Source organism: Oncorhynchus mykiss, chromosome 12 (assembly GCF_013265735.2).
Source record: "Oncorhynchus mykiss isolate Arlee chromosome 12, USDA_OmykA_1.1, whole genome shotgun sequence".
Lineage (NCBI taxonomy): Eukaryota > Metazoa > Chordata > Actinopteri > Salmoniformes > Salmonidae > Oncorhynchus > Oncorhynchus mykiss.
The window spans coordinates 30,493,388-30,521,003 of record NC_048576.1 but is presented as its reverse complement, the minus strand read 5'-3'; the positions used below and the strand labels follow the sequence as shown (position 1 = coordinate 30,521,003).

Here is a 27,616-nt window from a genome sequence, read left to right as displayed (position 1 = left end):
TACAGTACATTCTAGTTTCAGAGAGCCGTGTTTATTTTCCTATTTTTTCTAAGTTAATGTTTAAGTATAAATGCTACTCAACATTTTTTCTCTCTCTAGCTCGCACACACACTCACTCACACACGCACAAGAATGCCACTCAAAAGTGTTGCCACCCCTTTGAACACACACACACATCATGCACACAGAGAGAGAGAGTAAAAAAACAGAGAGAGAGAGAGAGTAGAGAGAGAGACAGAGAGATGTCAAGTGCAGTTGTGTCCCAACTGTAAAGCCGGAGGTATCTGGAGGTATCTGAGCTCTCCCTCATAATTGTTGCTTTCTTCCCTGCAACTCTAATTTATGTCAGTATTCTCTGATCTAGCGAAGATGGTGTCTTCGCTCCAGATTATGTGGATGTTCAAGGATGGGGTGATTCTGTTCTGTACACCGTTCCTGCTCCTCCCGCTGCCTCTACTGATCGGAACCACGGTATGCACCAAATTTCTGGAACAGACATATTCCAGGGGTCCTCTTGACCCCATCTAGGCCTAGTCTTTCTGATTTCTGCACCAAGAGTACGCTATCTGTATAATGATTTAAAATATTTTAGTAAGAGCCTACTAGTATTCTATCGTCTTGTTAGATATTTCATGAATTATTCATTTGTACACCTGACACATGCTGATTTTGACTTTAACATTTATTCCTTTAGACCTCCGCCACACACGCATGCACAGACACACAAATACGCACGCATGCACAGACACACAAACACGCACGCATGCACAGACACACAAACACGCACGCATGCACAGACACACAAACACACACGCATGCACAGACACACAGATGTATTATGTTGATTTCTTTTTCAGAAGAGCGCACTTTTTCTGCCAATTCAGAAAATGGAAATTCCTACAAATGTACAGAGGGTAACAGGGTCAGGACCTGGTGTGACAAGGGGGTGACACATTCTTTCAGCTTGCGCCAGGGGTGAACTTAGCGCAGAACTCTGGTGTTGTCTTTAACCCTTTCTTGTCCTCTTAAGATAGAACTGCCCCGCTAAGCAGCCTGGTCTCAAAGACTACAAGTAACATAGTAAACGGAAAACCGTGACAACTCAAATTAGTATGATATGTTACATTTGGTATGGTTACATAAGACAGAAGGTTATAGCCATGGGAAGTAGGGGAGCTGAAGTAATAAGGATTCCAAAACTGTATAATTACTCATGTCTGAACACTGATTGAATTTGCGCAGCACATACGCTACCGTTAAAAAGTTTGGGGTCATTTAAATATTTCCTTGTTTTTGAAAGAAAAGCATTTTTTTTGTCCATTAAAATAACATCAAATTGATCAGAAATACAGTGTAGACATTGTTAATGTTGTAAATGACTATTGTAGCTGGAAACGGCAGATTTTTTATGGAATATCTACATAGGCGTGCAGAGGCCCATTATCAGCAACCATCACTCCTGTGTTCCAATGGCACGTTGTGTTAGCTAATCCAAGTTGATCATTTTAAAAGGCTAATTGATAATTTGAAAACCATTTTGCGATGATGTTAGCACAGCTGAAAACTGTTGTGCTCATTAAAGAAGCAATAAAATGGGCCTTCTTTAGACAAGTTGAGGATCTGGAGCTTCAGCATTTGTGGGTTTGATTACAGGCTGAAAATGGCCAAGAACAAAGACCTTTCTTCTGAAACTCGTCAGTCTATTCTTGTTCTGAGAAATTAAGGCTATTCCATGCGAGAAATTACCAGGAAACTAAAGATCTCATACAATGCTGTGTACCACTCCCTTCACAGAACAGCGCAAACTGAAAGAGGAGTGGGAGGCCCTGGTGCACATCTGAGCAAGAGGACAAGTACATTAGTGTCTAGTTTGAGAAACAGATGCCTCACAAGTCCTCAACTGGCAGCTTCATTAAATAGTACCCACAAAACACCAGTCTCAACATCAACAGTGAAGAGGCGACTCCAGGATGTTGACCTTCTAGTCAGAGTTCCTCTGTCCAGTGTCTGTTCGTTTTCCCTTCTTAATCTTTTCTTTATATTGGCCAGTCTGAGATATGGCTTTGTCTTTGCAACTCTGCCTAGAAGGCCAGCATCCCGGAGTCGACCTCTTCACTGTTGACTTTGAGACTGGCGTTTTGCGGGTACTATTTAATGAAGCTGCTAGTTGAGGACTTGTGAGGCGTCTGTTTCTCAAACTAGACACTCTAATGTACTTGTCCTCTTGCTCAGTTGTGCACCGGGGCCGCCCACTCCTGGCGTAGAAGAGGGAGGAAACATTTCCTCGTCACACCATAGGGTGTTGAAGTTCAAGTTTACATTACTTGAGCTCGACGAATTCACATCGCAGATCAATGTTTATACAATGGCACCACCAGACACAGAACATTGTGTTCATGTGCTTCAGTTATTTTGTGTGTGTTTGTGTCCTTTTGAACTCAATAATATTTGGGTTCTCTGTACTTCTATATGGCTCTAAATAGAGTATTGTAACTGTGTGTGTTTGCAGGAGGCAAGATGTGCCTATGTGATAGCTCTGATGGCAGTGTACTGGTGTACTGAGGTATTGCCACTAGCGGTGACTGCTCTCCTGCCCGCTGTCCTTTTCCCTCTGTTTGGCATCATGGAGTCCAAGCAGGTACGTGCGTAAAGATGTAGGATCTTCATTTGAGCACCCTGCTGCTGGAGATCTTTACTGCAATGCAGGAAATGTAAAACCTGTAGAGTATTTGAGGTTAAAGGCTTTTGAAGTTTGTAATTTCCACTTTGACTTGATTCTTCCTTACCGAAAATGTACACTACATGATCAAAAGTATGTGGACAACTGCCCGTCGAACATCTCATTCCAAAATCATGGGCATTAATATGGAGTTGGTCCCAGCTTTGCTGCTATAACAGCCTCCACTCTTTTGGGAAGGCTTTCCACTAGATGTTGAAACATTACTGTGGGGACTTACTTCCATTCAGCCACAAGAGCATTAGTAAGGTTGAGCGATTTTTGCCTGGCTCGCAGTCGGCAATCCATCCCAAAGGTGTTCGATGGGGTTGAAGTCAGGGCTCTGTGCAGGCCAGTCAAGTTCTTCGCCGAGTGACTCAGCGGTCTAAGGCACTGCATCTCAGTGCTAGAGGCATCACTACAGACCCTGGTTTGATTCAAGGCTGTATCACAACCGGCTGTGATTGGGAGTCCCATAGGGCGGTGCACAATTTGCCCAGCGTTGTCCGGGTTAGGGTTTGGCCGGGATAGGCCGTCATTGTAAATAAGAATTTGTTCTTAACTGACTTGCCTAGTTACATAAAAAATTGCTTAATTATAAATTATTTATAAATTATTTCCACATTGTCATGTGGAAACAGGAAAGGGCCTTCCCCAAACTGTTGCCACAAAGTTGGAAGCACAGTATCGTCTAGAATGTCAATGTATGCTGTAGCATTAAGACTTCTCTTCACTGGAACAAAGGGGCCCGAACCATGAAAAACAGCCCCAGATTATTATTCCTCGTCCACCTAATGTTATAGTTGGTACTATGCACTGGGGCAGGTAGCGTTTTACTGGCATCCGCCAAACCCAGATTTGTCCGTCGAACTGCCAGATGGTGAGGCGTGATTCATCACTCCAGAGAACGCGTGTCCACTGCTCCAGTGTCCAATGGCGGCAAACTTTACACCACTCCAGCCGACGCTTGGCATTGCGCATGGTGATCTTAGGCTTCTATGCGGCTGCTTGGCCATGGAAACCCATTTCATGAAGCTCCCAACGAACAGTTCTCGTGCTGATGTTGCTTCCAGGGGCAGTTTGGAACTCAGTAGTGAGTGTTGCAACTGAGGAGAGACGATTTTTACACGCTTCAGCACTCGGCGGTCCCAGCTGAACCGTTGTTGCTCCTAGACATTTCCACTTCACAATAACAGCACTTACAGTTGACCAGCGCAGCTCTTGCAGGGCAGAAATGTGTCGAACTGACTTGTTTGAAAAATGTTATCCTATGACGGCACCACGTTGAAAGTCACTGAGCTCTGCCGTAAATCCATTCTACTGCCAATATTTGTCTATGGAGATTGCATGGCTGTGTGCTCGATTTTATACACCTATCAGCAAAGGGTGTGGCTGAAATAGCCAAATCCACTCATTTGAAGGGTTGTCCACATACTTGTGTATATATTGTATCAACCCCTACAAAAATGTCCATTAATTATAATCCACATAATAATAGACATTTCCTGTTGAGAGATTATTTTCCTGCTGTAGCAAACTGGATCAAAGTAAGATCCTACATCTGTATCAGGTGTGTATGCAGTACCTGAAGGACACCAACATGCTGTTTGTAGGCGGTCTGATGGTGGCTGTTGCCGTGGAGACATGGAACCTTCACAAGCGCATCGCCCTCAGGGTTCTACTTGCTGTGGGGGTGCGGCCTGCCCTGTGAGTAGCTAATCACAGGTGTCTATCTTTATCAGTTTTTCAGGTATCAAATCAGGATTGTCTGCAAAATTCAAGACCATGTAAACCCACTGAGCTAAAGCCTAGCATTATTTCCTCTTTCTCCACTTCCTCTTTTCTCTTTCTGATACACTGGCCCCTTTTTGCTGTCCACGCCAGTCTGATGCTAGGGTTCATGGGTGTGACAGCGTTCCTGTCCATGTGGATCAGTAACACAGCCACCACAGCTATGATGGTCCCCATTGTCCAGGCTGTCCTGGAGCAGCTCAACAGCCCACAGAATGGGGAGAAGCCCTTGCCCATCCCCCAGAGCCAGGAGAATGTTATGATTCCTGAGGAAAGACTGGAGAACAGTTCAAACCCACAGGACAAACTTATCATCCAGGACAATCACATTCCACTGGAGAAACCAGCCACAGAGGATAAACTGGACTCCCCAGACAAACCAGTTCACCAGGACAACTCTCTGACTGATGGGAAGCCAGGTGAGGGGCACTGGGCTGGGGGCAGAGGTCAGAGTAGGGGGCTAGGTGAGACTGGAGAACTGCCTTCTCACCAACACACCATAATACAGTTACATGTACATGGCGATTTCAGACAAATATAGACGTAGGTTGTATGTCTACAGGCAACAGGCACACTATAGCCTGCCTAACTAACAACTTTGGCTAGGACCTCTTGGTAGTCCTGATTCCCAAACCTCTCTAATATATAGTGGTATTGTCTCCCCCTTCCTCTCTGTATAAAGTGGTAGTGTCCATGGTCTTGAAGGAGGGGACTGAAGCAGAGGAGCAGGTTGGGGAGGAAGAGGAGGAGAAGGAGAGGACAAAAATGTGTAAAGGCTTGACGTTGTGTGTGTGTTACGCTGCCAGCATCGGAGGCACTGCCACTCTCACTGGTACCGGACCCAACCTCGTCCTCACAGGGCAGATGAGCCAGTATGTAACACACGCACGCACGCACGCACACACACACACATAGCATATGTACCTCTCACAGACATACACCTCACAAATGTTAGTGCATATTCCATATCTATATTATATATATAATATAGATATGGGTATCCGAACATATCGTGTTGATCAACTGGCATTTAACATTTTTGAGAAGTGAAGTTCTTAACAGAAACCCACTGTCAGACTCTTCCCTCAGAACGGTGACGTGGTTAACTTTGCCTCGTGGTTCGCCTTTGCCTTCCCCACAATGCTGCTAATGCTGATGCTGGCCTGGCTCTGGCTCCAGCTCGTCTTCATCGGCTTCGAGTGAGTGACCTGGCCAGAGCATCACAGTGCATTATTTTAACTCTACTCTCTCCTCTCAGTTCAACCACGACATGATATTTGTAAAGGTTTGCATAGGCCAAATAGGGCAATGTCTCTCTCACTCACTCTGCTTCTTATCTGACCTATTAGTTTAAATAATCTCTCTCTCTCACTCACTCTGCTTCTTATCTGACCTATTAGTTTAAATAATCTCTCTCTCTCACTCACTCTGCTTCTTATCTGACCTATTAGTTTAAATAATCTCTCTCTCTCACTCACTCTGCTTCTTATCTGACCTATTAGTTTAAATAATCTCTCTCTCTCACTCACTCTGCTTCTTATCTGACCTATTAGTTTAAATAATTTATCTCTCTCACTCACTCTGCTTCTTATCTGACCTATTCGCTTAAATAATCTCTCTCTCTCACTCACTCTGTCTTTCTCTCACCCCCTTCTCTTTTGCTCCCCCACTCATTTCTCTTGTCCCTTTCTCCCCCTCTTCCTCTCTAGTCTGAAGCGTACGTGGGGCTGTGGTGCTGTGCAGTCAGAGAAAGAACATGCAGCGTATGATTTGATCCGTGAGGAGCATCGTCGTCTGGGGCCAGTGTCCTATGGAGAGTTGAGTGTCCTGGGGCTCTTCATTCTGCTGGTGGTGTTGTGGTTCACACGAAGCCCAGGCTTCATCAACGGATGGGCAACCCACATCTTCAACACAAAGGCAGAGTATGTAACACACACCACACAGTGAAATACTTTACACACCATATATACTCAACCACACAGACTCACACACAAAACACTAGCAGGTGGAAATATACAGACACATGCACAGTAACACAAGCTTGATCTGAAGGATAGATTACCTGAGTTGTCTTTAGCCCCAGAACCTTCTGTTAGAACAAGTGTCAGGACACGGGGAACAGGAGAAAACAAACACAAATGTACAAAACGTGTTGTTCACAGAGTAAACCGTCTGTGTTGCATCAATAAACATGTTCTGAACTTTGACACACAGAAACACAAACTTGTGCACGTACACACGCTCTGACCGGCACACACAAAGACTTGCATAGGCACATGCACACACAGTCTGGGAAACATGATCTCACTAGAGTGAATGAGAGAGTAAGCACACTTCTTTATGACAAACAGATCGATGGGCAGGAGAGGCACACACTGCGGTCTCTCTTATCTGGTCATGTGACCACCCTATCACAGAGGGCATATGTGACGTCTGTCAATCTATGAATGGGCACATCACCATGGAAACAGGTGTTGATTATAGCAGAATCCTGGATCAAACTGGGGCTAAGGTCATCAAACATACTCTGTCCATTACGTCAATCCACTCTTTATTTGTATTTGTAGTTATTAAGGATCCCCATTACCTGATGTCAAGGTAGCAGCTACTCTTCCTGGGGACCAGCAACATTAAGGCAGTTATATACAATTACAAATGTGACATGAAATTACATTTCATAACACTTTTCACAACACATTACGTGTGTGCCCTCAGGCCACTACTGTACTCTACTACCACATATCTACAATACAAAATCCATGTGCACCTTTCGTGTAGAGTGTACGTGTTGTGGATATGTACATGTGGATATGTATGAGTGTGTCTGTGCCTGTGTGTCTATTCACAGTCCCCGCTGTTCCATAAGGTGTATTTGTGTCTTTTTAAAAATCTGATTGTACTGCTTGCATCAGTTACCTGATGTGGAATAGAGCTCCATGTCTCTATGCCGTACTGTGCGCCTCCCATAGTCAGTTCTGGGGATTGTGAAGAGACCTCTGATGGCATGTCTTGTGGGGTATGGATGGATGTCTGCTGTGCTAGTACTTTAAACAAACAGCTCGGTGCATTCATCATGTCAATACTTCTAACAAAAACAAATAGTGATGAATTCATTCTCTCCTGTACTTTGAGCCATGAGAGATTGATATGCATATTATTAATGTTAGCTTTCTGTGTACAGTTGAAGTCGTAAATTTACATACACCTTAGCCAAATACATTTAAACTCAGTTTTCACAATTCCTAATTCTAGTAAAAATGTCCCTGTCTTTGGTCAGTAAAGATCACCACTTCATTTTAAGAATGTGAAATGTCAAAATAATAGCGGAGAGAATTATGTGTTTCAGCTTTTATTTATTTCATCACATACCCAGTGGGTCAGAAGTTTACATACAATGGTAGCATTGCCTTTAAGTTGTTTAACTTTGGTCAAACGTTTCGGGTAACCTTCCACAAGCTTCCCACAATAAGTTGGGTGAATTTTGGCCCATTCCCACTGACAGAGCTGGTGTAACTGAGTCAGGTTTGTAGGCCTCCTTGCTCGCAAACACTTTTTCAGTTCTGCCCACAAATTTTTCCATAGGATTGAGGTCAGGGCTTTGTGATGGCCACTCCAATACCTTGACTTTGTTGTCCTTAAGCCATTTTGCCACAACTTTGGAAGTATGCTTGGGGTCATTGTCCATTTGAAAGTCTTATTTGCGACCAAGCTTTAACTTTCTGACTGAAGTCTTGAGATGTTGCTTCGATATATCCACATCATTTTCCATCCTCATGATGCCATCTATTTTGTGAAGTGTACCAGTCCCTACTGCAGCAATGCACCCCCACAACATGATGCTGCTACCCCCGTGCTTCACGGTTGGGGTGGTGTTCTTCGGCCTCCAAACAATGATTGTCATTATGACCAAACGGTTCTATTTTTGTTTCATCAGACCAGAGGACGTTTCTCCAAAATGTACGATATTTGTCCCCATGTGCAGTTGTAAACCGTAGTCTGTTTTTTTATGGTGGTTAAAGAGCAGTGGCTTCTTCGTTGCTGAGCGGCCTGTCAGGTTATGTCGATATAGGACTTGTTTTACTGTGGATATAGATGCTGTTGTACCTGTTTCCTCCAGCCTCTTTTCGCACCAAAGTACGTTCATCTCTAGGAAACAGAACGCATCTCCTTCCTGAGCGGTATGATGGCTGCGTGATCCCATGGTGTTTATACTTGTGTACTATTGTTTGTATAGATGAATGTGGTACCTTCAGGCTTTTGGAAATTGCTCCAAAGGATGAACCAGACATTTGGAGGTCTACAATTGTTTTTGTTAGGTCTTGGCTGATTTCTTTGGCTTTTCCCATGATGTCAAGCAAAGAGGCACTGAGTGTGAAGGTAGGCCTTGAAATACATCCACAGGTACACCTCCAATTGACTCAAATGATGTCAATTAGCCTATCCGAAGCTTCTAAAGTCATGACAACATTTTCTGGAATTTTCCAAGCTGTTTAAAGGTACAGTCAACTTAGTGTATGTAAACTTCTGACCCACTGGAATTGTGATACAGTGAATTTTAGGTGAAATAATCTGTCTGTAAACAATTGTTGGAAAAATTACTTGTGTTATGCACAAAGTAGATGTTCTAACCAACTTGACAAAACTATAGTTTGTTAACAAGAAATGTGTGGAGTGGTTGAAAAACGAGTTTTAATGACTCCAACCTAAGTGTATGTAAACTTCAGACTTCAACTGTACATTTAAGGTCCTGTTTGGAGCCAATTGTAAAGTCCCTCATCACATTGTCATTGGGTTATAATTAGTTAGTGTTCAGAAAAGGATTGGAAGGCCTCTCCCCGGCCTTCCTCTGCTGTACCTCTCCCCAACTCCCAATCCCTGTATACCCCTTCCCTAATCCCCTGCTGCCTCCTAACCCTACACAGTCTAACCCCCGCAGTCAAAATATCCTATAGGATTCAAATAGAAAAAAATCATATTACAATCTAACAGCAAATCTTATCAGATTCTGGAACCTATCCTGTCGAATAGAATCTTATAGGAGTCCAATAGGACTGGTTCCAAAATCTGATAGGATTGTTCTATTGGATTCTTATACTGAAATCCTATAGGATCCTATAAAATAAAATTCTATCAGCCTAGATCTCCCAGATACTTGAATCACAGCCACTTGTCACCTAGCCTAGGGATTATAAAAGTGCCTATTAAAATCCTATAGGAGACCAATAGGACTGGTTCCAAGATCTGAGTTTTCTATTAGTGATACTGTAAATTAACTTACAGCCTTGAATCCCTGGTAAATGGCTCACATCAACACAATTGTCCGATAAACCCTAGACCCACTCCAATTTGCATACCTCCCAAACAGATCCACAGATGACGCAATCTCTATTGCACTCCACACTGCCCTTTCCCACCTGGACAAAAGGAACACTTATGTGAGAATGCTATTAATTGACTACAGCTCAGTCTTCAACACCATAGTACCCTCAAAGCTCATCACTAAGCTAAGGATCTTGGGACTAAACACCTCCATCTGCAACTGGATCCTGGACTTCCTGACTGGCCGCCCCCAGGTGGTGAGTTTAGGTAGCAACACATCTGCCACGCCGTTCCTCAACACTGGAGCCCCCCAGGGGTGCGTGCTCAGTCCACTCCTGTACTCCCTGTTCACCCACAACTGCATGGCCAGGCACAACTCCAAAACCATCATTAAGTTTGCAGATGACACAACAGTGTTAGGCCTGATCACCGACAACGACGAGACAGCCTAAAGGGAGGAGGTCAGAGACCTGGCCGGGAGGTGCCAGAATAACAACCTATCCCTCAACGTAACCAAGACTAAGGAGATGATTGTGGACTACAGGAAAAGGAGGACCGAGTACGCCCCCATTCTCATCGACGGGCTGTAGTGGAGCAGGTTGAGAGCTTCAAGTTCCTTGGTGTCCACATCTACAACAACCTCGAATGATCCAAACACACCAAGACAGTCATGAAGAGGGCACGACAAAGCCTATTCCCCCTCAGGAAACTAAAAAGATTTGGCATGGGTCCTGAGATCCTCAAAAGGTTCTACAGCTGTAACATCGAGAGCATCCTGACTGGTTGCATCACTGCCTGGAACAGCAATTGCTCGGCCTCCAACCGCATGGCACTACAGAGGGTAGTGTGTACGGCCCAGTACATCACTGGGACTAAGCTGCCTGCCATCCAGGACCTCTACACCAGGCGGTATCAGAGGAAGGCCCTAAAAATTGTCAAAGACCACAGCCACCCCAGTCATAGACTGTTCTCTCTACTACCGCATGGCAAGCGGTACCGGCGTGCCAAGTCTAGGACAAAAAGGCTTCTCAACAGTTTTTACCCCCAAGCCATAAGACTCCTGAACAGGTAATCAAATGGCTACTCGGACTATTTGCGTTGTACCAATTGCTGGGTCATTCTACCAATTTGGTGCCTTTTGAGAAGTGTAACGTGGTCAATTTTTTTTCACCTAATTTTAACATTCTGTCATAAAGAGCACATGTTCAACTTCATCAAACAAGTTTTCCCATCTCAAGAGGATTTTTTTTGTAAATTAATATAGTAAGTGCTTATTAAGTGCCAAATAAAGTAAAAAGGTTGACCATAACAAGGTTTATGATTTCTTCTTAAATCAGCCATAAATCCCCTTGTTACAGGGGGAATGAAAGCTTCCCACTTGGCCCACACTGGTTGAGTCAACGTTCTTTCCACATAATTTCAATTAAATTACATTGACCCAACATGGAATAGACATTGAATTGATGTCTGTGCCCAGTGGGCTGTTGTGTGCAAACAGGGAGTGGCAATTGAATACAAGCTTCACATTTATCGATATTTTTTGTACCTGTCTATCTATGGGTAACAGGGTTGATGTGTTATGCTCAAGCCACTCAGTTTTCCACCAAAAAACACCAGAAAATTGCCAAAAAGAGTAGAACCAGCTTTCCTGCTTTTGACTGATGACTTGACTATTAGATGTTCAATGTTTCTTTAAAATGGTTTTTTACCATATTAAAACGAGAGTTCAGTTCACGTAACATGGTTGACAAAATGAGGGGCAAATGAATCACTAATCACATAGAATAAATAAGGATCTTCAAAAATGACTGTCAAATAAACAAAATATCTAGGGCTTTACAATGATGGTGAAACTTGGACACATTTGGGGATTAAGTGGGTTAAAATCTTCCTAGAAGTGACACAGGTTTGACGGAGGGACATGTCAAAATGCTGAATTTGGGCACTTTAGATCGAAGGGCCCGGAGCTGAGTTTCTAATAAGCTAACATATGGGAAATGGTGTCGACAGATGGGCTGTCGTGCTCTTAGGAAACTTTGCAGTATTTCATTATTAGCCCAGGAAATGTTTGTTATTACATACTGCCGGGAAGAACTTTTGGATATTAGAGCGACGGTAACTCACCAGCATTAGGACCAGGGACACGACTTTCCCGAACCGGATTCTTTGTTCCCCAGGGCAATTGAACTGATTCCAGAGGCTGTTCCAAAACACAGCCAAAGGAAAATAGGTACCCGGAGTGGACTTTTAGTCCAACTCAGTAGGCGCGCACTCCACCCACCGCTTCGAGTATATTACTCGCTGATGTTCAGTCTTTGGATAATAAAGTTGATGAGCTCAGGGCAAGGATATCCTTCCAAAGAGACATCAAGGATTGTAACATACTCTGTTTTACGGAAACATGGTTCTCTCAGGATATACTGTGTCCGTTCAGCCAGTTCGGTTCTCAGTTCATCACGCAGACAGGAAAATATCTCTCTGGGAAGAAGTATGGGGGTGTATGTTTCATGATTAACTACTCATGGTGTGATTGTGATAACATACAAGAACTCAAGTTGTTTTGTTCACCCAACCTATAATACCTTACAATCAAATGCTGACCGTATTACCTCCCAAGAGAATTCTCTTCGGTTATAGTCACAGCCGTGTATATTCCTCCTCAAGCCGATACCACGACGGCCCTCAAGCAACTACACTGGACTTTGTGAAACCTGGAAACCACATATCCTGAGGCTGCATTTATTGTAGCTGGGGATTTTAACCAAGCAAATTTGAGAAAAAAAGTTACCGAAGTTCTATCAACAGATTGACTGTAGTACTCGAACTGCTAAAACACTCGGCACTGCTACTCTAACTTCCGGGATGCCTACAAGGCCCTCCCCCATCCTCCCTTTGGCAAATCTGATCACGACTATATTTTGCTCCTCCCTTCCTATAGGCAGAAACTCAAACAGGAAGTACCCGTGCTAAGGACTATTCAACGCTGGTCTGATCAATCGGCATCCACGCTTCAAGATTGTTTTGATCACGCGGACTGGGATATGTTTTGGGTAGCCTCCATGGAACAACATAGACGAAAACACTGATATGGTGACTGAGTTTGTCAGGAAGTGTATAGGAGATGTTGTACCCATTGTGACTATTAAAACCTAGCCTAACCAGAAACCGTGGACAGGTGGCAGCATTCGTGCAAAACTGAAAGCGCGAACCATGACATTTAGCCATGGCAAGGTGACTTGGAATATGGCAGAATACAAACAGTGTAGTTATTTCCTCCGTAAGGCAATCAAACAGGCAAAACATCAGTATAGAGACAAAGTGGACTTGCAATTCAATGGCTCATACACGAGACGTGTGTGGCAGGGTCAACAGATAATCATGGACTACAAAGAGAGAACCAGCTATGTGGCAGGCACCAACGTCTTGCTTCTGGACAAGATAAACACCTTCTTCGCCCACTTTAAGGATAACATAGTGCCACCGACGTGGCCCACTACCAAGAATTGTGGGCTCTCCTTCTCTGTGGCCGACGTGAGTAAAACAGTTAAGCGTGTTAACCCTCGCAAGGTTTCCGGCCCAGACGGAATCCCTAGCCGCGCCCTCAGAGCATACGTAGACCAGCTGGCTGGAGTGTTTATGGACAAATTCAATCTCTCCCTATCCCAGTCTGTTGTCCCCCCCATGCTTCAAGATGACCATCATTTTTCCTGTACCCAAGAAAGCAAAATTAACTGAACTAAATGACTATCGCTTCTGTCATCATGAAGTGCTTTGAGAGACTAGTCAAGGATCATATCACCTCTACCTTAGCTGACACCCTAGACCCATTTCAATTTGCTTACCGCCCCAATAGATCCACAGACGATGCAATCACCATCGCACTGCACACTGCCATATCCCATCTGGAAAATAGGAATACCTATATAAGAATGCTGTTCATAGCTCAGAATTCAACACCATAGTACCCTCCAAGCTCTTAAGCTTGAGGCCCTGGGTCTGAACCCCGCCCTGTGCAACTGGGTCCTGGACTTCTTGACGGGCCGCCCCTAGGTGGTGAAGGTAGGCAACAACTTCTCCACTTTGCTGATCCTCAACACTGGGGCCCCACAAGGGTGTGTGCTCAGCCCCCTCCTATACAGTACTCCCTGTTCACCCATGACTGTGTGGCCATGCATGCCTCCAACTCAATCATCAAGTTTGCAGATGACACAACAATAGTAGGCCTGATTACCAACAATGACGAGACAGCTTACATGGAGGAGGTGAGGACCCTATGAATGTGGTGCCAGGAAAATAGCCTCTCACCCAACGTCAACAAAACAAAGGGGCTGATCGTGGACTTCAGGAAACATCAGAGGGAGCACCCCCCTATCCACATTGACGGGACCGCAGTGGAGAAGATGGAAAGTTTCAAGTTCCTTGGCGTACAGATCACTGAAAAACTGAAATGATCCACCCACACAGACAGTGTGGTGAAGAAGGCGCAACAGCGTCTCTTCAACCTCAGGAGGCTGTCGAAATTTGGCTTGGCACCTAAAACCCTCACAAACTTTTACAAATGCACAATTGAGAGCATCTTGTCGGGCTGTCTCACCTACTGGTACGGCAACTGCACCACCCACAACCAAAGGGTTCTCCAGAGGGTGGTGCGGTCTGCCCAACGCATCACCGGGGGCAAACTACCTGCCCTCCAGGACACCTACAGCACCCGATGTCATAGGAAGGCCAAAAAGATAATCAAGGCCAACAACCACCCGAGCCACTGCCTGTTCACCCCGCCATCATTCAGAAGGCGAGGTCAGTACAGGTGCATCAAAACTGGGACTGAAAAATAGCTCAAGGCCATCTCAAGACTGTTAAATAGCTATCACTAGCACATTAAAGGCTGCTGCCCTGTATACATAGACTTGAAATCACTGGCCACTTTAATATTTGAAACAGGAGTCACTTCAATAATGTTTACGTATTTACTGTATTCTTTATTATTTGTATTTTTTTCTTCAAGCTTTACAGAATGTACATCAATGTAAGTACAAAGATGTTACCATATCCCAACCACCCTCCTTCCTTCCCTCCCTCCATACAAGACATCCACCCAACCCCCCCTAGTCCCTTCTCTAACTCTCCGCCCTACCTCAGTCAACCCACCTTGATTCCCTCCCATCCCATACCCTCCCTCAATTCTGTCCTCAAAAACAAATATTCTACAGAGATATCGCAACAAATAAACATTCAACAATACGGGGGGGGGGGGGGGGGGGGGGTATACAAACAACTCAATACAGATTCAATATACAAAAACATAAATAAATAAATGATCAGTAAACCTTAGACAAACTTGCTTGGACTGGATCAAATCAAATCAAATTGTATTAGTCACATGCGTCAAATACAACAGGTGTAGACCTTAATATAAAATGTTTACTCACGAGCCCCTAACCAACAATGCAGTTTAAATATTGATATGAATAAGAGATTAAAAAAACAGCATTATAGCATTATATTGATGATTGTACCTATTATGTAATGACTTCTGGTAATGCTTACTGGGAAACCTTAAAGCATCTCATCAGAGGGGAGCCTCTGCAAGCCATTAAAATATGATATAAATGGTTGCCATTTTCTAACAAATGTATCATTGGAACCCCTAAAAGAATACTTAATTTTCTCAAGCTTTAGGAAGAACATTACATCGTTGAACTGTTGAGAAGTAGAGAGGGGCTGAGCAGACTTCCACTGGAGATTAATTCTATGTCAAGCTAATAAGGATGTAAAAGCAACCATATCTGCATTTTTGGGGTCCAAGGAGAACAAGTCTTCTGGAATACCAAAAACAGCTTTCAAGGGACAAGTCTGCAGGTTCATTTCAAGCACCTCCAGATAAAGTTTTAAAAATAGAATCCCAGTAATTTTGTCATTGAATGAACATGTGACTAAGGTCTCATGGTGAGACATGACATCTATCACACTCATCATTTACATTTGGATGCATGTCAGACAATCTGGATTTGGAAAAATGCACCCTATGTAAAACCTTAAATTGTATGAGACCAAGACGAGCACAATATGTAGTGGAGCGTACTCTATCAATCGCCTCATCCCACCACTCCTGTGTAAATTCAACACCCATCTCCCGTTCCCAAGCAGATTTAATTTTGTTGGTGGAGTGTTTGTCCAATGACAAAATATACAAATAGATCTGATAAATTACTGCTTTCTGTCAAGGTAATAGAGTCAATATGCCATCCCAGGGTTGGCAAGGGGTGGAGCAGGGAAGCCAGAAAATTGGGAGCAGACACAATGCCTAATTTGAAGGTAATGGAAAAAGTTAGATGGAGAGAGAGTATTTAGAGGCCAGGTTGGGAAAACTATAAAAATTAGGACTTAATACCTTTCCTTGTCCAGTAAGATAAAGCATTATCTATTAGAGAAGCGGGGAATATGTGATTCTTGTCAATAGGACCCATAGTAGATGCAGCAGAGAATTTAAAATGTTGTCGAAACTGGTACCAAATCTTAAGTGGGGAAAGCACTACAGGATTCCGAGTATAGCGAGAGGGGAATGTTGGGAGAGAAGAGCAGAGTAAAGCAGGAAGAGAAGCAGAAATACAAGAATGTGCCTCTAGGTGGCACCATTGGGTATCTGGAGCATGTAACCAGAATGGCAATTTCTGAAAGTAGGCTGCCCAGTAATTGTATAAAAAGTTGGTTAGTGCCAGCCCTACACTAAACTTGCAGCCCTGAAGTAAAGATCTACCGACTCTGGGTACATTTTCTCCCCAGATAAATGTGGCAACAGCCTGATTGATTGACTTTTTTTTAAAACACTTCGGTAAAAACAATGGGACAGCTTGAAATAGGTAAAGGAATTTGTGTAAACTGTTCATTTTTACAGCATCCTTACTATACAGTGGGGCAAGAAAGTATTTAGTCAGCCACCAATTGTGCAAGTTCTCCCACTTAAAAAGATGAGAGAGGCCTGTAACTTTCATCCTAGGTACACTTCAACTATGACAGACAAAATGAGAAAAAAAATCCAGAAATCACATTGTAGGATTTTTAATGAATTTATTTGCAAATTATGGTGGAAAATAAGTATTTGGTCAATAACAAAAGTTTATCTCAATACTTTGTTATATACCCTTTGTTGGCAATGACAGAGGTCAAGCGTTTTCTGTCTTCACAAGGTTTTCACACACTGTTGCTGGTATTTTGGCCCATTCCTCCATGCAGATCTCCTCTAGAGCAGTGATGTTTTGGGGCTGTTGCTGGACAACACGGACTTTCAACTCCCTCCAAAGATGTTCTATGGGGTTGAGATCTGGAGACTGGCTAGGCCACTCTAGGACCTTGAAATGCTTCTTACGAAGCCACTCCTTCGTTGCCCGGGCGGTGTGTTTGGGATCATTGTCATGCTGAAAGACCCAGCCACGTTTCATCTTCAATGCCCTTGCTGATGGAAGAAGTTTTTCACTTAAAATCTCACGATACATGGCCCCATTCATTCTTTCCTTTACACGGATCAGTCGTCCTGGTCCCTTTGCAGAAAAACAGCCCCAAAGCATGATGTTTCCACCCCCATGCTTCACAGTAGGTATGGTGTTTTTTGGATGCAACTCAGTATTCTTTGTCCTCCAAACACGACGAGTTGAGTTTTTACCAAAAAGTTATATTTTGGTTTCATCTGACCATATGACATTCTCCCAATCTTCTTCTGGATCATCCAAATGCTCTCTAGCAAACTTCAGACGGGCCTGGACATGTACTGGCTTAAGCAGGGGGACACGTCTGGTACTGCAGGATTTGAGTCCCTGGCGGCGTAGTGTGTTACTGATGGTAGGCTTTGTTACTTTGGTCCCAGCTCTCTGCAGGTCATTCACTAGGTCCCCCCGTGTGGTTCTGGGATTTTTGCTCACCGTTCTTGTGATCATTTTGACCCCACGGGGTGAGATCTTGCGTGGAGCCCCAGATCGAGGGAGATTATCAGTGGTCTTGTATGTCTTCCATTTCCTAATAATTGCTCCCACAGTTGATTTCTTCAAACCAAGCTGCTTACCTATTGCAGATTCAGTCTTCCTAGCCTGGTGCAGGTCTACAATGTTGTTTCTGGTGTCCTTTGACAGCTCTTTGGTCTTGGCCATAGTGGAGTTTGGAGTGTGACTGTTTGAGGTTGTGGACAGGTGTCTTTTATACTGATAACAAGTTCAAACAGGTGCCATTAATACTGTAAGTGATAGTGGTAAGCTACCCCATCTCTGAAAATCAGTTTTCATTTAAATTCTCTGCTGCTGCAAAGTTTGCAGAAAAAAGAGAATGTAATGAACGAGTTACGTTCACGCCAAGGTATTTGAAACCAGAGCGGCTAAGCTGAAATGGCAAGTCTGTCAGCTGGAGCTGTAGCGCTGCTGGATTGATTGGGAAGCACTCACTTTTCTGGAGATTCAGCTTGTAACCGGAGAAGGAGCCAAAGTTCACCAGAATGGAAAGGATAGAATTTAAACAGGTAACAGGGTTATTTACATGGAGTAACAAATCATCTGCATATAATGATAACCTATGTTCAACTCCTTCCCGTGTTACAACTTGGAAAGAGGAGTATGCCCGTAAAGATACTGAAAGGGGCTCAATGGCGCCAGCAAATAATAAAGGGGACAGTGATTAGCCTTGGAATGTTCTACATTCCAGGGCAAAATAATCATAATGAGTGTCATTGGTACAGACACTGGGGCGATGTATGCAAGGGACGGATCCATGAGCTAAATTTGTCTCCAAATCCAATTTTTTTAAGGACAGCAAATAGGTACTCCCACTCAATTCTGTTGAATACCTTCTCTGCATCTAGGGAGATTACCACCTCAGGGGAGTTGGAGAATTGTTTAGAATAAATCATATTAAACAGCGTCCGAATGTAAAAAAAAAATGAATATCTGTCCTTTATAAAGCTGGTTTGTTCCTGCGATGTGAGTCCTGGTAAGACTACTTCCAGACGCCTCGCTATCACCTTCGCCAGCACCTTTACATCCACATTAAGGAGACTTAGGGGCCTAAAATAAGAACAGAAAGTGAAGGAGAAGTGCTATTGAAGCCTGTGTTAGTGTAGGTGGCAATGAGCCTTGTTCAAGTGATGTGTTATACATAGATAAAAGTAAAGGGGCTAACTTGGTATAGAATTTCTTAAAGAACCCAGTTGGAAACCCATCAGGCCCTGGAGCCTTGCCGCTCTGCATTGACTTGTTAGACTGAATAACTTCTTCAAGGTTGAGAGGGAAATCAAGGTAATCTGCAGTTTCAGCCTCAACTGTGGGAGTCTCCAATTCACCCAAAAATGTAGTCATATTGGTCGTATCTGATGGAAATCCAGACGTATACACGGAGAAATAGAAAGATTTGAAGGTGTCATTGATCCCCATAGGGTCAGAAATCAAAGTATGAGAGGAATCTTTCATTTGGGGAATCAGACGGGTAGCAACACTGTGTTTTAATTGGTGTGCGAGCAGACGACTTGCCCTGTCACGATGTTCATAGTAGGTACCATGTGAATGCAATAGTAACCTTTCTGCATCTGTAGTGGACAAGAGATTGAATTCAGATTGTAAGTTCAAGCGTTGCTTATATATCTCTGGAGATGGCGTCAGGGCATATTGATGGTCTAAGTCAAGGATGGCTTTAGAGTTCTTCTAGTTTAGCTTTCCGAGTTTTGTTTAAATGAGAAGAATAAGAAATCATGTATCCTCTAAGATAGGTATTAAGTGATTCCCATAAGAAAGAATGAGAGGTTGAGCTTGTCTGATTTATTTTTAAAAAAGATCAATAGAAGTGGAGATAACGTTACAGAAGTCTGCATCAGACTGGAGAAAAAAGGAGTACGAGTTTGTGCAGATAGGACTATGTCGAGGGCAAAAAGTCCATGGTCAGAAATTACAATGGTTAAATATTCAGAAGAGTTGACATTTGGAAGTAACTTATGATCAATAAAGAAATAGTCAATATGAGAAAAAAAATGGTGTACATGTGAAAAGAAAGACTACTCTCTTGCCTGGGGTTTCTGAAATCTCCAGGGATCTGTACACCCATTCTGAACTATAAAACCTGAGAAAGACTTTGACATAGCAGAAGGAGACATAGTTTTGTGGTTGGAGTGGTCCAAAGCCGGGCTAATAACACAATTCAGATCCCCGCCAAATATCAAAAGATGGGTGTTCAGAGAAGGGATTTTCCCCAGCAACCCATTGGCAAATTCAACATCATCAAAATTGGGAGCATATACATTGACCACTACTACAGGTGTGTGTCAAATGGTGCCAGTTATGATTAAATATCTCCCATGACTGTCTGAAATAACATTAGTAGTAGAGAAATGTATTCGTTTTGTAGCCTTGAGTGATCTTTAGTGTGTAAATGGGTCTCTTGTAAAACATACCACATCTGCTTTTAGCTTTTTGAAATGAGAGAAGACCCTAGACCTCTTGACAGGATTGTTCATTGCCTTAGTATTCCAAGATACAAACTTTATAGGATTAGGCCTACCTATTCCCATTATACTATTATTAGCGTTGTTAGCCATCTAAAATATTGAAATGAAAAAGGTGTGAAAACAGATAAAGCATTTGCAAAGATATCAGAGAAAACTGATGAAAAAAGCAAAGCAAAAAAAAGGCCAGAAAACGGTGCAGCTTCGGTGCATATAAGCAGAAAACCTTCCTATCCTAACGCGGAGAGGCTCCATAGCACCAGTAGTGAAATACAATCGAAAAGGCATTCACAAAACGGTAAAGAAGGTCAACAGATAACCAAAACAAACACCCCATAACAGTGAAACGGAACTGTCCTGAATCAGGGAGTCTTCAATCAGTGCAGCACGTACAATGTGTCTTAAGGATGGCCAAATAAGTGTCCCACAGTATGCTACCCTGTTACAAAACAGAAAAGGGGCAGTGTCTTTACACGTACAAATGATCAATAGGGCGAAATAAAGTGGTGAAAAGTCCTTCAGTAAGTGTCTAGACGAAAAGAAAGAAAAAAACAACAAAGGAAAGAAAGCTTGGAATTGTAGCCATGCATTACTATGCTAGCCATCTAGCCAAATAAAAAGGACCTCCCAAATGTGTAGCTTAAATGACAACCACACAAGACAGTATTAGTCATTTTTATCAGAGTTCAATAACGTTAGTGTTCAATGTGCAGACGAGCAGGAAAGCGGAGTGAGAATTTCACTTTCTTCTGATGAATTTTACATTTCACATCGAGGAATTTAGCTCTTTTCTTGGTGACATTCAAGCTGAGGTCAAGAAAGATGAACACCTTGCGTCCACAGAAGTGTCGCTGGTGTTTGCCCTGCCTCTGGAGGATGCGCTTCTTGTCACAGTAGTAGTGAAAACAGACAATAAACACTCTAGGCTTGGAGTTGTCGTCTCCACTCACAGGGGAGGGGCCAATGCGGTGGGCTCTATCCAGCTTCGGGGGTGATGGATCGATGGCTGGACCCAGCACATCCGCAAAGAATTCGGACATGAACTTAAATGAGTCCCCTCTTTCACATTTCTCTGGTATACCAACAACACAAAGATTGCAAACGCGAGAACGGGATTCCAGGTCATCGGTTTTGTCAATCAGCTTTTGGTTTTCGGAGCTCAGCCAGGCGACCGTTTTCTCAAGTGCTAATATGCGGTCACTGTCATCACACCGGTCATGTTCAAAGCCGTCAATTTGGCGGCCTTGTTCATCTGCAGCGGCTCGGACACCATCCAGGACGGTGGAGAAGGGGGCCAGAGCAGCATCAATGGCAGTTTTGAGCTGAGTGGCAATGGTAGCTGTAATTTCCGAGACCAGAACCGTACGGAGGTTCTGAAGATCTGTGGGGAGTGTGACCTCATGAGGCTCTGTAATAGTTGGATTGGAGTTGGCGCCATTATCATTCACGTTTGCCATTGCGGTTGAAACGTCAGTTACAGGTGTAAATGATTAGTTATTGGAGAAACAAGACCAAGATGAGACTCTGGACAAGGCGGATACGGTATATTTGAGGCCTTTAATCGAGCATAGTGATATCTGGCAAACGTGCAGCACGGCTCCTATCGTCCAACCCTTAGGGAGCTTTCGGAAAAAGAGGGCGTACAACATATTTGGGCAGTACATTTATACATTGAAATGACGTAGGTAGATTCTAGTAGTCCTGGCTCCTGGTTGGTTGTTCGTAGGTGATAGACAGACCTCTCCAGCCTGTTGTCAGTATCCCATTGGTTCTTGACAGAGTTCTTTGTCTTTGTAGCCCATCCCAAAGGGTTTTGAGCAGTGTATATTCATGGGTTGTCAGTGTGTTTTATCTTAAACCCCCACCCTGGTGGGGGTTTCCCGTGCAGTTAGTATATTGAGAAACAGAGAGATAGAGAGAGTATAACACAGAGTACAAGCCAAAATTGTATGGTTAAGCCCAGGCAGACAACAGTCAGTGAATGCGTCATTACATGTTTTAATATGTTATTACAACACAGGTCTTCTGCTCCTCAGTTCGTGTGACATTTGAATCAAAAAGGTATGACTTATGAACTCACCAATTAAATATGATATGTAAGAAAGTGGAATGCAAACTGAAAATTTGGAAAACTTAACTAATGTGTAGGAACCTCTTCCACGAGCTTCTTCTCTATACACATGCTAAACCAAAACTCCGTATTTACTGTAGTCTATCCTATTCTACTGTATCTTTGTCTATGCCTCTCTGACATTGCTCATCCAACTATTTATATATTCTTAATTCCATTCCTTTACTTTCGATTGTGTGTATTGTTGTGAAATTGTTAGATATTACTTGTTAGATATCACTGCACTGTTGGAGCTAGAAACACAAGCATTTTGCTACACCCGCAATAACATCTGCTAAACACGTGTATGTGACAAATTAAATTTGATTTGATTTGAAATTCTGTACAATGACGGAAATACGACTAAAACATTGAAAACTTCATAAGGAAACAAATACTGTACTCACAGTTCTTGCATTCACACACAGTAAAGGATAAAACTGCAAGAATAGCTCATGTTAGAAAACCAGTGATTTTCTGCAGAGCCACAAACTATAATTTAATGCGTTTAATTAAGAAAACAGTTATAATAGGATACTGATCGGGGTGACACAAAATCCTACAATAGGGTTGCCAATAGGAAAAAGTAGTCCAACAGCATTCCAATAGGATTCTGATAGAGGTGACACAAAATCCTATAGGATCCAATAGCATTACTTTTGATTTCCAATAGGAAAAAAGTAGTCCAACGGGATTCCAATAGGATTCTGATAGAGGTAAAACAAAATATTATAGGATTGTGAGAATCCTACAGGATTCCGGTGGAAAAATCACAAATCCTATAGGATTGTTTTACTGGGGCCTTACCTTCCAACCATCCAACCTCTCCAGGTTTGTGACTGATGCCACAGTGGCAGTGTTTGTTGCCGTGCTGTTGTTCGTCTTGCCCTCTGAGCCCCCCCGCTACCTCTGCTTCTGGAGAACACAGAGCTTTGACACAGGTGAAACACACACACACACACACACACACACACACTGTAGAAATTGCTTGACATGTTTGTGCCCCTCTCCTCTCAGAGCCCCACCGCGGGCCCACCCCTGCCCTGTTGACCTGGCAGGTGGCCCAGAGGAAGATGCCCTGGAGCATTGTACTGCTGCTAGGAGGAGGCTTCGCTCTGGCTAAGGGCAGCGAGGTGTGTTTGTGTGTGTAACCTTGAGTGTGTACAGTGGGGAGAACAAGTATTTGATACACTGCCGATTTTGCAGGTTTTCCTACTTACAAAGCATGTAGAGTAATGTCTGTAATTTTGATCTTAGGTACACTTCAACTGTGAAAGACTGAATCTAAAACAAAAATCCAGAAAATCACATTGTATGATTTTTAAGTAATTAATTTGCATTTTATTGCATGACATAAGTATTTGATCACCTACCAACCAGTAAGAATTCCGTCTCTCACAGACCTGTTAGTTTTTCTTTAAGAAACCCTCCTGTTCTCCACTCATTACCTGTATTAACTGCACCTGTTTGAACTTGTTACCTGTATAAAAGACACCTGTCCACACACTCAATCAAACAGACTCCAACCTCTCCACAATGGCCAAGACCAGAGAGCTGTGTAAGGACATCAGTGGTAAAATTGTAGGCCTGCACAAGGCTGGGATGGGCTACAGGAGCAAGCAGCTTGGTGAGAAGGCAACAACTGTTGGCGCAATTATTCGAAAATGGAAGAAGTTCAAGATGACGGTCAATCACCCTTGGTCTGGGGCTCCATGCAAGATCTCACCTCGTGGGGCATCAATGTTCATGAGGAAGGTGAGGGATCAGCCAAGAACTACACGGCAGGACCTGGTCAATGACCTGAAGAGAGCTGGGACCACAGTCTCAAAGAAAACCATTAGTAACACACTACGCCATCATGGATTAAAATGCTGCAGCGCACGCAAGGTCCCCCTGGTCAAGCCAGCGCATGTCCAGGCCCATCTGAAGTTTGCCAATGACCATCTGGATGATCCAGAGGAGGAATGGGAGAAGGTCATGTGTTCTGATGAGACACAAATAGAGCTTTTTGGTCTAAACTCCACTCGTCGTGTTTGGAGGAAGAAGAAGGATGAGTACAACCTGAAGAACACCATCCAAACCGTGAAGCATGAAGGTGGAAACATAATTCTTTGGGGATGCTTTTCTACAAAGGGGACAGGACGACTGCACCGTTTTGAGGGGAGGATGGATGGGGTCATGTATTGCGAGGTCTTGGCCAACAACCTCCTTCCCTCAGTAAGAGCATTGAAGATGGGTCGTGGCTGGGTCTTCCAGCATGACAACGACCCGAAACACACAGCCAGGGCAACTAAGGAGTGGCTCCGTAAGAAGGATCTCAAGGTCCTGGAGTGGCCTAGCCAGTCTCCAGACCTGAACCGAATAGAAAATCTTTGGAGGGAGCTGAAAGTCGGTTATTGCCCAGCGACAGCCCCGAAACCTGAAGGATCTGGAGAAGGTCTGTATGGAGGAGTGGGCCAAAATCCCTGCTGCAGTGTGTGCAAACCTGGTCAAGAACTACAGGAAACGTATGATCTCTGTAATTGCAAACAAAGTTTTCTGTACCAAATATTAAGTTCTGCTTTTCTGATGTATCAAATACTTATGTAATGCAATAAAATGCAAATGAATTACTTATAAATCATACAGTGTGATTTTCTGGATTTTTGTTTTAGATTCCGTCTCTCACAGTTGAAGTGTACCTATGATAAATAATTACAGACCTCTACATGCTTTGTAAGTACGAAAACCTGCAAAATCGGCAGTGTATCAAATACTTGTTCTGCCCACTGTATGTGCATGCGTGCATGCTTGCGTGCATGCATGGGTCTGTGCATGTGTATAAGCTTGAATGTGTGTGTATCCATCCAGGTGTCTGGTCTGTCGCGGTGGCTGGGTGATCAGATGATACCTCTCTGCTCCATCCCTCCCTGGGCTATCGCAGTCATCCTCTGTCTCCTCACCGCCATCTTCACTGAGTGTGCCAGCAACGTGGCTACCGCTACACTCTTCCTGCCCATCCTAGCCTCCATGGTACACCCACCCACACTCAACCAACCACACACACACACTTCTCTCTCTCCCCATCTCGCTCACACACACAAACATACTCGATTGCTCTCCATTCTGAGATCAAGATTCCTTTTGATAAAATTGGATTGTACTGAATAGAGCTGGTCAATAGGGGATCTGAGCCAGGCCTACTACTGAAGAGTCTGAAGAGATAAGCAAATAGCGAGAGAAGCCCGAGGGAAAGAGCTGAATGAGTGAAAAGTCAACTCAGAGAGAAAGAGGGAGAGCGAGAGAGAGAGAGAGAGAGAGAGAGAAAACAAGACAGGTTATTCACACTAATAGGTCACATTAGAGGCCAGACATTGAGACTGTAACAGCACTGTGTGTAGAGCTCTCAGCTCTGTTCATTCAGTGACAAGAATCTTTGATAACTGAGCCAACACAGAGCCACACACACTTTCTTTCATCCTATTCACATCCACATCGCAGGATAATAGGCTACTAATTGTGCATGTACTCATATGTGTGCATGCATGTGCATACGTATGTGCTGGCTAATATGTGTGTGTTCTATTGCAGTCCCAATCCATAGGAGTGAACCCACTGTATGTGATGGTACCCTGTACCCTCAGTGCCTCCTTTGCCTTCATGCTCCCTGTCGCCACGCCTCCTAACGCCATCGTGTTCTCTTATGGATACCTGAAGGTGTCAGATATGGTGAGAGCCCCACTTTTGACCTCTGCTTCTATGGAAACCTACTATACAGTAGGAAGTATGAATAATAAGTTAATGTACTGTATGTTGGCATATATTTCACCCTACCACCCCACCTTAAATCTAAACCTCCTCCTCGCACCGTATTCTTCATCCACCTTCACCACCATCCCCTCAACCTACCACCACCTCAGCTTTAACCCCTCTCTCTCCTCTAGGCTAAGACAGGTATAGTGATGAACATCCTTGGGATCCTGTGCATCACTCTGGCCATTAACAGCTGGGGTAGAGCCATTTTCAACCTGGACACCTTCCCCTCCTGGGCCAACACCACCGCTAACATCACTACAGGAGGATGAGGGGGGGGGGGGATGACCCCCAAAAACACCATCATATGCCCCTGTACTGCAATACCACTGCTACCGATGCCAAAAAGGGGATGAGGGAGGAGGAGACCACTGACAACCCTCACTGGGGCAACAGAGGGCTGGCCATGGGAACACTGGTTTACTGGTTTATTATCAGTGTATTTTATACTTATTATGTACAGATAATATTATTATATTATATGGTAATGAGGGAGCCTTAGAGAACTCTGATGATAAATAACTTGTAAAAGCCAAGACACGCTGTAATACTGTAACTTATATTTGTATTAATAGCAATATTGTGATATCAATTGATATTATATAAATATATTATCTTACATAAAATTACAGTGCCTTTGGAAAGTATTCAGAACCCTTGACTTTTTCCACATTTTGTTATTACAGCCTTATTCCTCATCAATCTACCCACAATAACCCATAATGACAAAGCAAAAACAGGCTCAGAAAATGTTGCTAATTTATTCAAATAAAAAACAGAAATATCAAATTTACAGAAGTATTCAGACCCTTTACTCAGTGCTTTGTTGAAGCACCTTTGGCAGCGATTACAGCCTTGAGTCTTCTTGGGTATGACGCTACAAAATTGGCACATCTGTATTTGGGGAGTTTCTCCCATTCTTCTCTGCAGATCCTCTCAAGCTCTGTCAGGTTGGATGGGGAGCGTTGCTGCACAGCTATTTTCAGGTCTGTCCAGACATGTTCGATCTGGTTTAAGTCTGAGCTCTGGCTGGGCCACTCAAGGATATTCAGGGACTTGTCCCGAAGGATCTCATCAAGGATCTCTCTGTACTTTGCTCCGTTCGTCTTTGCCTCGATCCTGACTAGTCTCCCAGTCCCTACCGCTGAAAAACATCCCCATAGCATGATGCTGCCGCCACCATGCTTCACCGTAGGGATGATGCCTGGTTTCCTCCAGATGTGGCGCTTGGCATTCAGGCCAAAGAGTTCAATATTGGTTTCATCATACCAGAGAATCTTATTTCTCATGGTCTGAGAGTCTTTAGGTGCCTTTTGGTAAACTCAGTGGGCTGTCATGTGCCATTAACTGATTAGTGGCTTCCGTCTGGCCATAAAGGCCTGATTGGTGGAGTGCTGCAGAGATGGTTTGTCCTTCT

The 27,616-nt window shown here is 43.6% G+C and overlaps 1 protein-coding gene across 1 annotated transcript; it reads left to right on the top strand.

Moving 5' to 3' along the window:
* The first annotated feature begins 169 nt into the window (after nucleotides 1–169).
* Nucleotides 170–26,883, top strand: LOC110537420 (solute carrier family 13 member 5). The gene is made up of 12 exons (XM_036937384.1): nucleotides 170–471; nucleotides 2,510–2,638; nucleotides 4,287–4,423; nucleotides 4,601–4,926; nucleotides 5,190–5,379; nucleotides 5,584–5,706; nucleotides 6,217–6,429; nucleotides 23,239–23,348; nucleotides 23,425–23,540; nucleotides 25,258–25,419; nucleotides 25,978–26,115; nucleotides 26,331–26,883. The coding sequence occupies exons 1-12, from the start codon at nucleotides 343–345 to the stop codon at nucleotides 26,469–26,471; spliced, it is 1,914 nt and encodes a 637-aa protein (XP_036793279.1). The 5' UTR covers nucleotides 170–342; the 3' UTR covers nucleotides 26,472–26,883.
* Nucleotides 26,884–27,616: the final 733 nt, after the last annotated feature.